Here is a 14,365-nt window from a genome sequence, read left to right as displayed (position 1 = left end):
ATTAAAACTTTTTGGGGCTTCAGAGTTTCGTTATCTATATGATATCCATATACAAGTGGATCAAGTTCTTTTACAGTATCTTCGATGCACGTTAATTGTGTGTACACCACATAAAATGCTCGTTTTATATGCAATTGGATTAAGTTTGATGTTGGTGGCATATCTTGGAAGCCTATTAATTAAGATTTAAAATAAGAACCTTCTAAGCCTCATTTGCATGCGTAGAAGCCGAGTTACGATCGATAAAGCTTCGAAAAATACTTACTTTGCAATTTGCATTGTGCACTTATTTTACAATATCTTCAGTTTTAATTGTTGGATTTAAGTTTAGTAAAAGTTTTTTCTTCGTTTTTTATTAAGGAACAAATTTTATTTGAAACATTTTTTTATCTCTTTTAGTTTATGAGCCAGAGCCTTATAAATAATTTATAAACAATTAAATTGTTTATAACAATTTTTTGACCACTCGGATCGAAATCCACCCTCGAAATTCGTAATCAGCAGCCAAAAATCCATAAGAAAGCGTTTAGTTTGTCCATCAGCATTGAAAAGGACACGGTGGCCCCTCTGTCGCCTAGACTAGCAGTTCAGTTCAGTCTTCACAAGTTTTCCTGGCGAGAGGTAGACCTTGAAACACGTTTAGAAGAATGGTAAGAGATTGAAATTGAACAGAAACGCAACCGTCTATATACATACAATGTATACACATTAAGGATCTATCTGTCTACTCTGTGTCTCATAAAAATCTCATAAGATTTTTAGTTACTACTTTGAGAATTGCGGCTTAAAATCTTCGAAAGATAATAAGTATAATCTAAATGTTTATTTATACAGCCAGATACCTCTATCGAGATAGGTAGTCCTTTTTTACTTTTCTTTTCTCTCTCTCTCTCTCGCTCAATTGCGCAAGAATTTTAAAGTCCTGCACCTTCCGTACAATGATAGCAAAGGGAACCGACACCCACCGTAGGGATATGGTATAATAAAAAATGTGAATATATTAAATGACAAAAATGTACAAAATGGTTATTTAATACAGGGTGCGCCAAACCTCTGGTTTTCTTTGATTATGGCTAAATTATGGGATATACAAAAAATGTTGTTTTTAACAAAATTTATGTATATCGAAGCCGTCTATAATTTAAAATTATTTTAGATTATACAGGGTGAGTCAGAACGACGGTAGGAACCAAAGTTGTGTTTTTTTTTAAATGTAACACCCTATATATTAATCATTTTTGAATATATTTTTTAAAAATATTAAGAATTTATATAAGGTATTATAGGCCTGAAGTTAACAATTTTCGAAATATTTACACTTTTATTGAGAAAAACGGTAATATTCAAAGGGCTGTGAATTAGGCTTTCAAGGTAATAAAAATTTTAATGGCATGTCAAACTTTTTTAAGTATACTGTTATTTTTAAATAAATTAACATATTTGACATATATCCATAAAATATACAGTGTGATCACTATTTGCAAATACTAAATTTTCTCATTTTTTTAAATGGGACACCCTGTATATTTAGTTTTGTAGATATTTAAAAAAAACTATAGATTTTGTTTTTGCGGGTATTTTATTAAAAAATTTTTTTGCAAAAAAAAAATAATTATAATCTGGTTTTAGAAACATACATTAAAATATCAAATATGAAAATAAAAACGTAATTAAAGATTAAAATAAATCGTATACTAGTACAATTCAATTGAATTTAATAACTTAAAATTATTTTACAAAAAATATTTTACCATACTAATGAATGCATAAATTAGTTACTAAATTAAATAAACAACCAAATTTGATATCTAACCTAGTAATTTTTCTACTACAGCAACTTTCTTGTACCAAATTAATTGTTAGTTATATTGTATTTACGAGTAAGACCAGTTAAACTCTTAATTTACCTTTTAAAGGACATCGCACACATCTTATGGAAAATATAATGTCATTCAAATTCAATAAAATTTATACGATTAGATTCGTTTTAATATAACGATCAATTCTTATCATTGCGCCAACTCTTAATTATGATTAATTACGGAGCAAATTGCAATTAAAGTTTATCGAAATCACATTTTTGGAGTCCATAAAATGTTAGTTTACAATCATTATTGCTCTGAGTGCTATTCATAACAGCTTAAATCCCGCTGGGCCTAAGCGGATTAGTGAAACTAATCCGCTGATTTATGGAGTACCGAAAATCTGGGTATTTTAAAATATTTTTTCTCTCTCTAACTTATGTACCTACCCATTTGATTTCAGATTTATTTATATCAATTTCTGCTCTTATTTTTGAAAATAGAGAGTTGGCACAATGATAAGATTTGATCGTTAATTTAAAACGAATCTATTGGTATAAATTTTATTGAATTTGAGTGACATTATATTTTCCATAAGATGTGTGCGATGTCCTTTACTTACATCTTGAGAACATAATTATAAAGTATGCTTTGAAACAAATGAATGTTAAATGTATCAGCCAAATTATTCATTATTATAAATAGTATTAACTGGTGTCACAAAAGCTGGTATTATAATACTTTTGTAGTTGAATTTTCTGTAACAATTTTTTATATTTTAAATTTTAATTTTTCAACCGAACAATTGGTGGATATGACATTTGTTTTGGGGGAAACCATTAGAAATTATTACCAGCATTTGTGACACGACTACATAGATACTACTTACTTCATAATATAATACTTCTATAACGTTCATTTGTTTCAAAGCATACTTTATACGTTCTCAATATGTAGGTAAATTAAAAAGTTATTAACTGATCTTACTCGTAAATACAATTTAACTATCAAAATTGGGTACAATAAAGTTACTAGGGTAGAAAAATTTCTAGGGTAGATTTTAAAATTGGTTGTTTCATTTAGTAGTTAATTTATCCATATCAATTACCTACTTATTAGTATGGTAAAATATTGTTTGTAACAATTTTAAAGTTATTAAATTCAATTAAGTTGCACTTGCATACGTTTTATTTTAACCTTTAATTACGTTTTTATTTTCATCTTTGATATTTTAGTGTATGTTTCTAAAATCAGATTAAAATTTTGTTCTGCAAAAAATTTTATTAAAATTATCGCGGATATAAAATATCCGCGAAACGTAAAATCTATATTTCTTTTTTAAATATTTACAAAACCAAAAATGCTATGTACATACAACCTCATACCAAAAGAAAGGTTGTAATATTTACTACAAAATGCAATACTAATATATAGGTTACGTATTTTTTATGGGAAATAAATTGATATTTCCCATAAAAAATACGTAATTATAAAAATGCCACAAGGAAATAGCTTCAGAACAACAATATATAGGGTGTTCCATTAAAAAAAATGAGAAAATTTTGTATTTGCAAATAGTGATCACACTGTGTATTTTATGGCTATAAGTAAAAGATATTAAATTATTTAAAAATGATACTATATTATAAAGACTTTGACCTACCACTTAAATTGTTATTACCTTGGAAACATAATCCACAGCCCTACAAATATTACCATTTTTCTCAATAAAAATGTAAATATTTCGAAAATTATCAACTTTAGGCCTATAAGACCTTATACAAATTTTTCATATTTTTAAAAAACATATTCAAAAATCATTTAATATATAGGGTGTTCCAATTAAAAAATACAACGTTGGTTCATACCGTCGTTCTGACTCACCCTGTATAATCAAAAATAATTTTAAATTATAGACGGTTTTGATATACATTAGTTTTGTTAAAAACATTTTTTTTGTATATCCCATAGTTTAGCCGTAATCAAAGACAACCAGAGGTTTGGCGCACCCTGTATATATCTATCGCTTCCTAATGAAGTAGAAAAGTAAGTTGAGGCAGAAAAAGATAGTTTTTATGCACCTGGTTTACTTCAATTCTAAAATTCACAATAACAACTTACCTTTTAATTTAGTTAAGTTAGCAACCACTATATCAGCTTCGTCGCCAATAAGACCTTGCCACTTATATTTGATAACTGTTTCAAGATCCTCTTCTAGATTCGCTTCGAAATTTTCTTCAATAAATATCTCCCTCGTTTCAGGATTTGGATCAGAGGTTACGCTATTTATACTATTAAGAGATGATATATCGGGATCGTCCTTTACCTAAAATGTAGCATTTAGGTTCCAACAGTGAATAATTTACAAAAAAGCAACTAAGGGGTGTGGTGCATTGCAGTTCCAAAACGTAAAGATGTAATATGTAAAAAATGTAAAAACATTTAGGTACGCTGATAATCCGAGTAAATTAAATAACTGAAATAATAATAATTTAAATACCCCAGGAAACGAAGCCGAAGAAGAACTTGAAAAAATCGAAAAATTACTGGTTGTATAAATATCTTGTGTGGACTGTATTATTGTTGTGGTTCTAATAAAAGGAATTTATCTTCAATTTATTAAATTTATTCTTCGTCTAAAATACAAATGATTTTCGAAGGTGTACGTAATGAAATTAAATTATTGAATCTTGTCATTCTGACATATCGGTAACTTACTAAATAATAGCAAATATTTCATTGCCACCTTATTCATGATTTAACAGATTATGTATAAAGTTTTAACATAGCCCCCACCTTGAAGGGAACCTTCAAATAATAATAATATTAATGTAATATAAAACACAACAAATTAACTACATTACACATGTGAGTCCTGTAATGGTAGTAAACAGAGGTCTCTAATAGATCGTTTTAAAACACCATTGGACGTCCAAACTTCCGTTACCCTAGAGATATTGTCTTTTCAAGGAAAAAATTCTAACACTGGAAACGTTAAGATTGCTGTTAAGATTGCTGTGATGGTAGCCAACCTCCGATAGGAGACGGTACTGCAAGAAGAAGAATGTTATTCATCAATACAGGGTGTTTCTAAATAAGTGCGACAAACTTTAAGGGGTAATTCTGTATCAACACCATGTACTGATTAAAGTACATTTTTTTAATACACTAAACATCAAAATTAACGCACCACCTTAAAAATGGGGACAATTTTGATGTCTCGTATTTCCTAAACCTGTTGTCCGATTTGAGTGATTTTTTTAGTATATAGCTTTGTTTTTCAAGAATATCGATGTAATTATATTATTGCTAAAGAGGTAAGTGCCATTGTATACCGGGTGTAACAATGATAGTGTGTTTTTTCCTCAAAGTTTGGAACACCCTGTGGAAAATTATAGCGTACATAAAATATTGAAATTAAAACTCAACTGTAGCCTTAGGCTTTCTTAACATTTTGCTTCTTGACTCATTCGTTTATGTTGGATAATAAAAAAGTTAGGTATTAACAACTAGCAATGTTATTCATCAATACAGGGTGTTTCTAAATAAGTGCGACAAACTTTAAGGGGTAATTCTGCATGAAAAAATAATGAACGTTTGCTTTATAAACATATGTCCACAAATGCTTTGTTTCCGAGATACGGGATGTTGAATTTTTTCTTACAAACTGACGATTTATTTATTGCTCTAAAACTAGTTGAGATATGCGTATGAAATTTGGTAGGTTTTAAGAGGTAGTTATTGCGCATTTTTTGACATACAATTAAGAATTTGATATTCACCATTGGCGTGTATACGGGTATAAACATTTTAGATACATCCCGTATACACGCCAATGATGAATATAAAATTCTTAATTGTATGTCCAAAAGGCGCAATAACTGCCTCTTAACACGTCTGGCGCCCATAGAAAATCAATGTAGGTCACCAAATCCCAACAACTGAAATTGCTTAAAAATAGTTTTTATAGCTTAGGTTTAATGAGTTATGCAATATGTATGTATATTTTTTTTATTTGGGGGGAATAAAGTTAGTGCCGTATATGTGACGGCGTGGGTCCTCTACATAAATGGTTATAACGCAGGGCCCACTGACGTATGTGTAACGTCACTGGCATTTTATAGAAAAACTGTTGTTGAAAAACAAATGTTCTATATACAGTAAATACAGTGCACAAAAAGAAGCACACGTTGTTTGAAGCAGGGTTCTAAACATATACCTGGGTTCCCGGAACAAGATTTACAAAAAAATAAACTCTCTTTGCGAACACCATTCTTTAAACAAAAGCGGCATCGCTTCATTAATCTTCTACCACTTGGGTTTTTTGGAAACTTAGGTGGAAGATGAGTTAGATGAGAATGAGAATTTTCAGCGACTTTTGTGTCATGACCTTCATCTTTTTGTTTAAAGTAATGCTTCTATAATGGATAAGGGAAAATCGAACAATGGCATTTTGGGTTTAGATGAATTGTTATATACCTAGCTTCCATGAGTTGTGAATCAACATCTCAATCAGATGAATACCTACTTCCTTATACCATCTAAGTGTCTATATTTGATGGATAATAAGACATCATCTGATCTTGTAAATCTATTCCTGACATATACCGATTGTATTGGACAATATATAGCACCTCTCTTTTATCTCTCCATTTACCAATACACACGTCTCCGCAATTACGTTGCACCATTTCACCAATATTTAATTTTGCCTTAGTCACTCTGGGATTTTCTTTTCTTGCAGCTCGCAAAGTTCCAATGTATAAAATATTTCTAGCCAACAATTGTTTGGAAAGGCCAACAGAAGTGTAAAAGATGTCCACGTATAAGCTGTGGCCATTTCCAAAATAATCTGTCATCAAGTGAAGTACAACTTTGTACAACTTTGAAGTACAACCGTGAACTTTGAAGTACACATCATTATCACAATCATAATCAAAATTTTATTCTAAATAAATCATGTCTTTTTTATTAGGGATAATGTTACTTCGAATTTTATTACCATCTTATCTACGAAGTATGTAAACAAAATTCTGACCCTAGTGCACTTTTGTAAATTATAAACACTTACTAAAATTCCCCTGAACCAGTGAGAAAGCCTATAGTCTGGGCTGATTATCGGAGAATAGGCCATTTTTGGGAAAAGTTATTTACCAGCAATTTTATTGCTGGGATCGAATTATAAGATCCTATATATTAATAATATAGGTATGCAAAGTCCTCAGATAGTGTGCTACTTTTTTTATAAACAAAATGGCGCCCGAAAATCGTGTTTTTTTCAATTATTGCTCTATAACTCCGAAGATTTTAACTTTACAACAAAAACACCCAAATAAAAATTCACCGTGATTAAATTCTGCATAGAGACGTGTTTTTCCCGATCTGCTCCGACGAAAATTTTCCTCGGAAAATGCGGGTTTTCCCAACAAAATCTTTAATTTTCAAAGAAAGTTTTAGATAAGTAATTATCTACCAATAATTAAATAATTTGGTGACTTAAAAGCCTTCTTGGTTTAGATTATAGTTCCAGAAGCTGGTGAAAATTAAACTAATATTTTAGCAACAATTCAATTGTTAATTAATAATTTACGGTCGCAATAATAACCAAAATAATTATGATACACTGATCAAACTTTGAAATCTTATACAGATGAGATGCCTATTTAACATTTTGTCGACAAAATATATTTTTTTTATTTTTTTGCAAAATCTTTAAATGTTAAAAAAATAGTTATAAACAAATTAACGTTTCTCAGAAAGTTTTTATTATATTATAATTTTAAAAAATAGCTAAAATGCGTATTTCAAATATCTTGAAAATGAATGCATTAAAACTTTTTTGCAACCATTTGCAAAAAAGGTATGAAACAGCAAAGTAAACATACGATGACTACGGTGTTTATAATTTTTTTTAATTCTTTCAAAGCGTAGAAGTGAGTTTAAAGTACAAGCTAATTATTTACAAAAAAATATCGATTATCAGTTTAATGGTTATATTTTAATTAAAGATTATAAATATATTTTCTTGTAATTTACACGCGTGAAAGTAGACTAATACAGTACTGTAGCTAAAATTTTCACTCGGAGCGACGACCGGCCGCGCAACGTACACTTTTAATAAATAATGTATGCTGCGTGTCAGTCGCTTCGAGTGAACATTTTAGCTATGACTCTGTATCAGGCCTACTTTTGCGCTAAAAATTACAACAAAAAAAAGTATTTTTAATCTTTGATTAAAATATAACCATTGCACTAATTTTTGACATTCTTTGTGAGTAATTAGTTTGTACCATAGACTCACATTTAAGCTTTGAAACAATTAAAACAAATTATAAACAACGGAGAAACCGTATATTTACTTTGCTGTTTCATAACTTTTTTGAAAATGGTTGTAAAAATTTTTTTAAAGCATTCATTTTCAAGACCTACGAAATACGCATTTTAAGTATTTTTTAAAATTAGAATATAATAAACAATTTCTGAGAAATGTTAATTTGTTTATAACAATTTTTTTTAAACATTTAAAGATTATGTAAAAAAATGAAAAAATTTATATTTTGTCGACAAAATATTAAATAGACATCACACTTTTATATCTTTCTAAGTTTGATCAATGCCTCATGATTATTTTGGTTGTTATTGCGACTGTAAATTGTTAACTAACAATTGAATTGTTGCTAAAATATTCGTTTCATTTTCACCGGCTTCTGAATTTATAATCTATACCAAAAACGCTTTTATTTCACCAAGCTATATAATTATTGATAAATAATTACTGGCCCAAAAAATTTATTTGAAAATTCGAGATTTTGTTGGGAAAACCCACATTTTCCGAGAAAAATTTTTATCGGAGCAAATCGGGAAAAACTTGCCACTATGTAGAATTAAATTGGGATGAATTTTTATTTGAGTGTTTTTGGTGTAAAGCTAAAATCTTCGGAGTTATAGAGCAATAATTGAAAAAAATACGATTTGTCGGCGCCATTTTGTTTATAAAAAAAGTAGCACACTATCTGCGGACTTTGCATACCTATATTAATAATATATAGCATCTTATAATTCGATTCCAGCAATAAAATTGCTGGTAAATAACCTTTCTTTGTACTTTACTAATTAGACCAGCGTATTATAACTATTTTTTTTTTCAAAATTTAAAGATTATACAAAAAAAAGAAAAATTTATATTTTGTCGATAAAATATTAAATAAGCATCTCATCTTTATAATCTTTATAAGTTTGATCAATGTATCATTATTATTTTGGTTATTATTGCGATCGTAAATTGTTAATTAACAATTGAATTGTTGCTAAAATATTCGTTTAATTTTAACCGGCTTCTGGAATTACAATCTATACCAAGAAAGCTTTGATGTCACTAAGTTATTTAATTATTGATTAATAATTACTTGCCTAAAACTTTATTTGAAAATTAGAGTTTTTGTTAGGAAAACCCGCATTTTCCGAGGAAAATTTTCGTCGAAGCCAATCGTGAAAAACAGATCTCTATGCAAAATTTAATTGCTGTGAATTTTTATTTGGGTGTTTTTGTTGTAAAGTTAGAATCTTCGGAGTTATAGAGCAATAATTGAAAAAATACGATTTGTCGGCGCCATTTTGTTTATAAAAAAAGTAGCACACTATCTGCGGACTTTGCATACCTATATTATTAATATATTAGGATCTTATAATTCGATTCCAGCAATAAAATTGCTGGTAAATAACTTTTCCATTAATTTAGCTAATTAGCCCAGAGTACTACTACAAACGCCCACTTTATAGGAACTGTTATTTATAAACGTGTTTACGCCGTCACATATACGGCGCGGCCCTACAATAGAACATGCTAACGCCGTATATGTCACGGCGTGGGCTCTGAACGTGTTAAAGACTACCAAATTTCATACCACAATTTGTGGTATGTAGGGAGTCATCTATAGTGCATAGTTTTCACAATATTCAAATGAGTGATAAAAGTCGCTTTTTTACTTAAATGTTAATAGAAAACCATGTCGCAGTAAAAATTTCGATATCGACAAGATGATATGCCTTTTCTATTGACTTCCCCCGGATATTCCAGTTAAAAATAGCGGTCAGTAATGTTTCGATTTTTCAAGTCCTTTTTTTGGCTTCGTTTTCTGGGGTATAAATAAATCTATAAAATTACGATAACTTACTTCTGTATTATCTATAGGAATCCAACTTAACGTTACCGATGGCGAGGCAGGACTAATTTCTTTATTCCTCTCCCTATCGGCGATCGCCTCTTGTAATTGCTCGTACTTCGGACCGCTAAGGTACCTTTCAAAAGTGATATTCACCTCATCGCCCGTCTCTTTTAGTTTCTTAACTGCTTCATGATTGGTACAGTTGTCTAAAGATGTTCCATCGACTTCGATAATTCGATCGTTTACCTTGATTTTGCCGCACTTAAAGGCTTCGGACTGTTCGTGGAGGCTTTTCACGAATATTCCGTTTAGTGCTTCTTTTTCACAAACATAGCCTGCTATTGTTATACCTAAAATGTATAAAAGCTACATTTATCAATAATTAACTTTAATTATAAGACTTAATATTAAATGAGTGAAAAATAATTTTAAAAGCAATAATTTTGGCAAAGCCTCTTTCAAGTTCTACTTCGAATTGTCCGGTTGTAATAAGTACACGGCATATTAATTCTAACAACTTCAATGATCGATTTTAACCTGTTTCGCCTGCACCATTATAAAAAATTACGTATTTTTTATGGGAAATAAGCCACAATTTTACTAAAAAATTAATTTATTAACGTTTCGAAGCCCAAATCGGGTTTCGTTGTCAAAATACAAAAAAATTATAAAATTATAAAAAATGTTGTCTCAAAATATCTCCATGAAGTCACCTCATTTTCTTCGCTTTCAAACCACAAAGCAGCTCCGTGTTTTAGGCTTCTTATAATTTCTTTGCATGCTTCGAAAATCTGCATGTTGGAATTTGTTTTTTAAATTTTAATGAAAGGTACCGGATGTCGTTTTCTAATATCCCCGCCAAATTGGATTCTGCTCTCATTAGAGCTGTATACAATTACTTCCCGAAGGTCACCTCCTTTTTGACATTTTCCTACCTCCTTCAATTTTTGTTCCACTTTTTCCATATCGAATTTTAGCGTATTCTCGAATTTTTCTTCCGCCTTTTCAATTTTCTGTATTTCCTCAGCAATCTGGTTTACCTATTCCTGCATTTTCTCTAAATAAACCTTCATATCTCCATATTTTTCTATTCGGTTTTGAAGATTCAAGAAATTTTCTTCTTATTGTTCATTGTTTCGTATTGTTTTTCTTATTGTTTTATTATATTCTCTCATCTTGTTTTACCATTTGTCTAAGCGAACTAATTCTACTATTCAATAAAGGAGATAGAAAACAGCCAGAAAACTACAGAGGTATCAACTTGTTAAATACTACCCTAAAACTAACAACTAAAGTTTTACAAGAACTAATGAATCAGAGGATAAGTTTAGCAGATGAACAACAGGGTTTTCATACTGAAATATCGTGTACAGATGCAATATTCGCCATAAAGCAAATTACTGAGAAATCACTAGAGTATACTAGACTAGAAATTCTATGTCTGATTGGCTTGAAGAAAGTATTTGATAGCGCAAGATTCAAGATGTAATCCATCTTTTGTATAATAGAGAAGCTCCCCTAGATATCATAAAAACTATTGAAAACATCTACCAAAACAACAAAATGGAACAATGTCGAATGAAGTAAGCACTTCTGTTGTATGTAGGCATATGAATTTATTAAAATTCTTAAAATTTATCCACAAGGGAGTGGAAGTACAAAACGTTTTCGATCAGACTGACGATCATCAGTGTAAACGTCCAGTGTACAAGTAATTGTAACTAGCCACTTCAATAGGTGTGAAAACCTTTAAATTACATTATTGTTACATTCTATATTAAAAAGTGGTCGATTTAAGTTGATTTCTTAAGATTTTAAAGATCACATGTGAATGTATTTCATCCTTGCTCGAAAATTGCACAAGGTACTTGTGTTCAAGTGAGAGGTTGACAACCAACTGATTATTAGACAGCTTGGTGCCAGAAATGTATGACAAGATGTCAAAGGAAGTTAGGTGGATTTTTCATCTGTCATCCAACAAAATTTTTTTACAAATTTTTTAACAAAGAGAATCAATATTTAATTTTAATTCAAAACTAGCTCAAAGACTTATTTGTTTTCAATAACAAATTTTACAGACAACCTGATGGATTAGCCATGGGGAGCTGTCGATCCCCTCTCTTAGCTGATATTTTCATGGATCACTTAGAATCTACACAGATCATGAAAAATCCGGAGATTCTACACTGGTTTCGTTATGTGGATGACTGGATTACAATTACTTGTACACTGGACGTTTACACTGATGATGGTCAGTCTGACCGAAAACGTTTTGTACTTCTACTCCCTTGTGGATAAATTTTAAGAACTTTAATAAATTCATATGTCTACATACAACAGACAGAAGTGTTTACTTCATTCCACGTTGTTATATTGAAGGTATACAGCCAACTACAGGGTTTACCCCTTTTTAAAGTTTTAACAAAGTGGAGTTCACAATAGATGAACAACTTACAGAACCTATAGATATAGGCAGCGGAAAAATACATGACAGGAGACTCATTGAGCCCTATGCTCTACAATATAGATGGATGAAATCATAAAAAGCGTCAACAAAGGAAGAAGATACAGAATGAGAAACAAAGAATTAAAAATACTCTGCTACGCAGACACAATATTGATAGCCCAAGAAGAAGATAGTCTGCAAAGATTTGTCCATAGATTTAACATAACAGCAAAAGAATTCAATATGACAATTTCATCTCAGCAAACTAAAACAACAGTAATCAGTAAAGAACCAATCAGATAAAATAGAAATTGAATGCATCAGTATTGAACAAGTAACGGAAATAAAATACCTTGGAATTACATTGCCAAGTTACGGAGACCTGGACAAAGTAGTGAGAAATCAAGTCCAAAAAGCAAATTGGCTGGCAGGATTCCTTAACAACACCAATATGGTGAAACTGATATATATTAACATTGAGATGAAGTCAAGAATTTATAAAGCCAGTGTAAGACCAATAGTGACATGAAAAAGACATAACATGATATTACATTATGTCATAAAATATACTTATAACTACATATGCATGCAAATATACATATTAAATAAATTATTACCTAATCCATAGTCATCCTTTACCAATTTAACAACTATTTGCTCCGTTTCTGATTCAGTATCTGAACTATGATTATCAACCTCAATAGGAGTAACTGGTGTCACAGGTGTCAGTGGAGTAAGCGGAGTAATTGGAATAATGGGAGTAGTTGGAGTAACAACCGCGAGTATTCCCTGTTTTGTCGGACACACGTCTACAGGCGACAATCCGTTAAAGGAAGTTGGAGTAGCCTTTTCACTGGTAATTTTTTCAGTCAAACCATTTGCAGTTAAAGTCTTTAGGGATAATTCTAGTTGGTCTTGAATTGATTCACTTTTCACAACCTGCTACAAATACAAAGAAAAATTAAGTTACTCTCGTATTTTTACTACTATACTATACAGTTGATATACAGGGTGATTGATTAGTGGGATAAAGCTCAATAGATCCGCTGTAGTAATAGATAGCAATAAAAGTTAATAATAAAAATTTTAGCCACCTTTGAGCTTCACATTACAAAATTAGTTAGAATGTTAGGTACACGGTGTTCGATAACGTAGTGGCAGACCAAACTTATATTTTTTTAAAATGGAACACCCTGTATTTTATTTTAAATTCGAAATCCTGTTAACTTCTCCATCACAAAAATATAAAGGTTTGTTATGTTATACAGGGTATTTACAAAGTTATAACCAATTTTATATGAAAATCGTAACAAGTTCAACTCCCTGTATAAAAAAATAATCAAAACAGCAATGGTTTATTAATGCCATATTTTTTTCGTATTGTCAAAATGTTCAAGAATAATTGATATTGCTAATTTTCTTTATATCAAATACAGGGTCAAAACGCAAGTACATTATTTTCTCAGTAATTTTAAATGGAACACCCTGTATTTTATGTCACTATTGAAAAGTACCATTACCGTACTTTAATTTTTAGATAACAGTCCCTATGTCTAAATTTATTAGTTTTCGAGATATTTTCATTTTACAATGGATCAGTAGCGTGGCCACCCAAATCACCAGAATTTAATAAACTGGACCAATTTTTTTGGGGTTACGTTAATAATGAAGTTTGTAAAATACCTCCAACAACAAGGGATGAGATGAAAAATAGAATACAAAGTGTATTTCGATGTGTTAAATTACAAATGCTTCGTAGAGTAAGTAGCTCATTCAATGATCGTTTTTAGGCGTGCATAAATGTGTTAGGAGGCAATTTTGAACACCTTATGTAATTAAATATTAAAAATATTTTATTAAAAGTAGCTTCTAATTTTTTCAAACATTTTTTTTGCAAAATGTATTACTGATAAATTATTGTTCGTTCTTTATTTGGGTCATTGCTTTCAAAA

General features: G+C 30.3%; 1 protein-coding gene across 3 annotated transcripts in view; it reads right to left on the bottom strand.

Annotated features, from left to right (window-relative positions):
- The window catches only part of LOC114325302 (patj homolog), a 60,740-nt gene that overhangs the window by 37,775 nt on the left and 8,600 nt on the right, over nt 1-14,365 (bottom strand). For 2 of the 3 annotated variants that reach the window (XM_028273332.2, XM_028273330.2), the window contains exons 3-5: nt 13,031-13,355; nt 9,977-10,317; nt 3,924-4,128 (exon numbers count right to left, since the gene is read on the bottom strand). In XM_028273332.2, coding sequence (XP_028129133.1) covers nt 3,924-4,128; nt 9,977-10,317; nt 13,031-13,355 — 871 coding nt within the window. The remainder of the gene's footprint in view (nt 1-3,923; nt 4,129-9,976; nt 10,318-13,030; nt 13,356-14,365) is intronic. The other variant, XM_028273331.2, reaches the window with a different exon arrangement.

This window comes from Diabrotica virgifera, chromosome 6 (assembly GCF_917563875.1).
Source record: "Diabrotica virgifera virgifera chromosome 6, PGI_DIABVI_V3a".
NCBI classification, from domain to species: domain Eukaryota; kingdom Metazoa; phylum Arthropoda; class Insecta; order Coleoptera; family Chrysomelidae; genus Diabrotica; species Diabrotica virgifera.
Note: the sequence above shows the minus strand (reverse complement) of the source record. Positions and strands in the feature narration are given on the sequence as shown.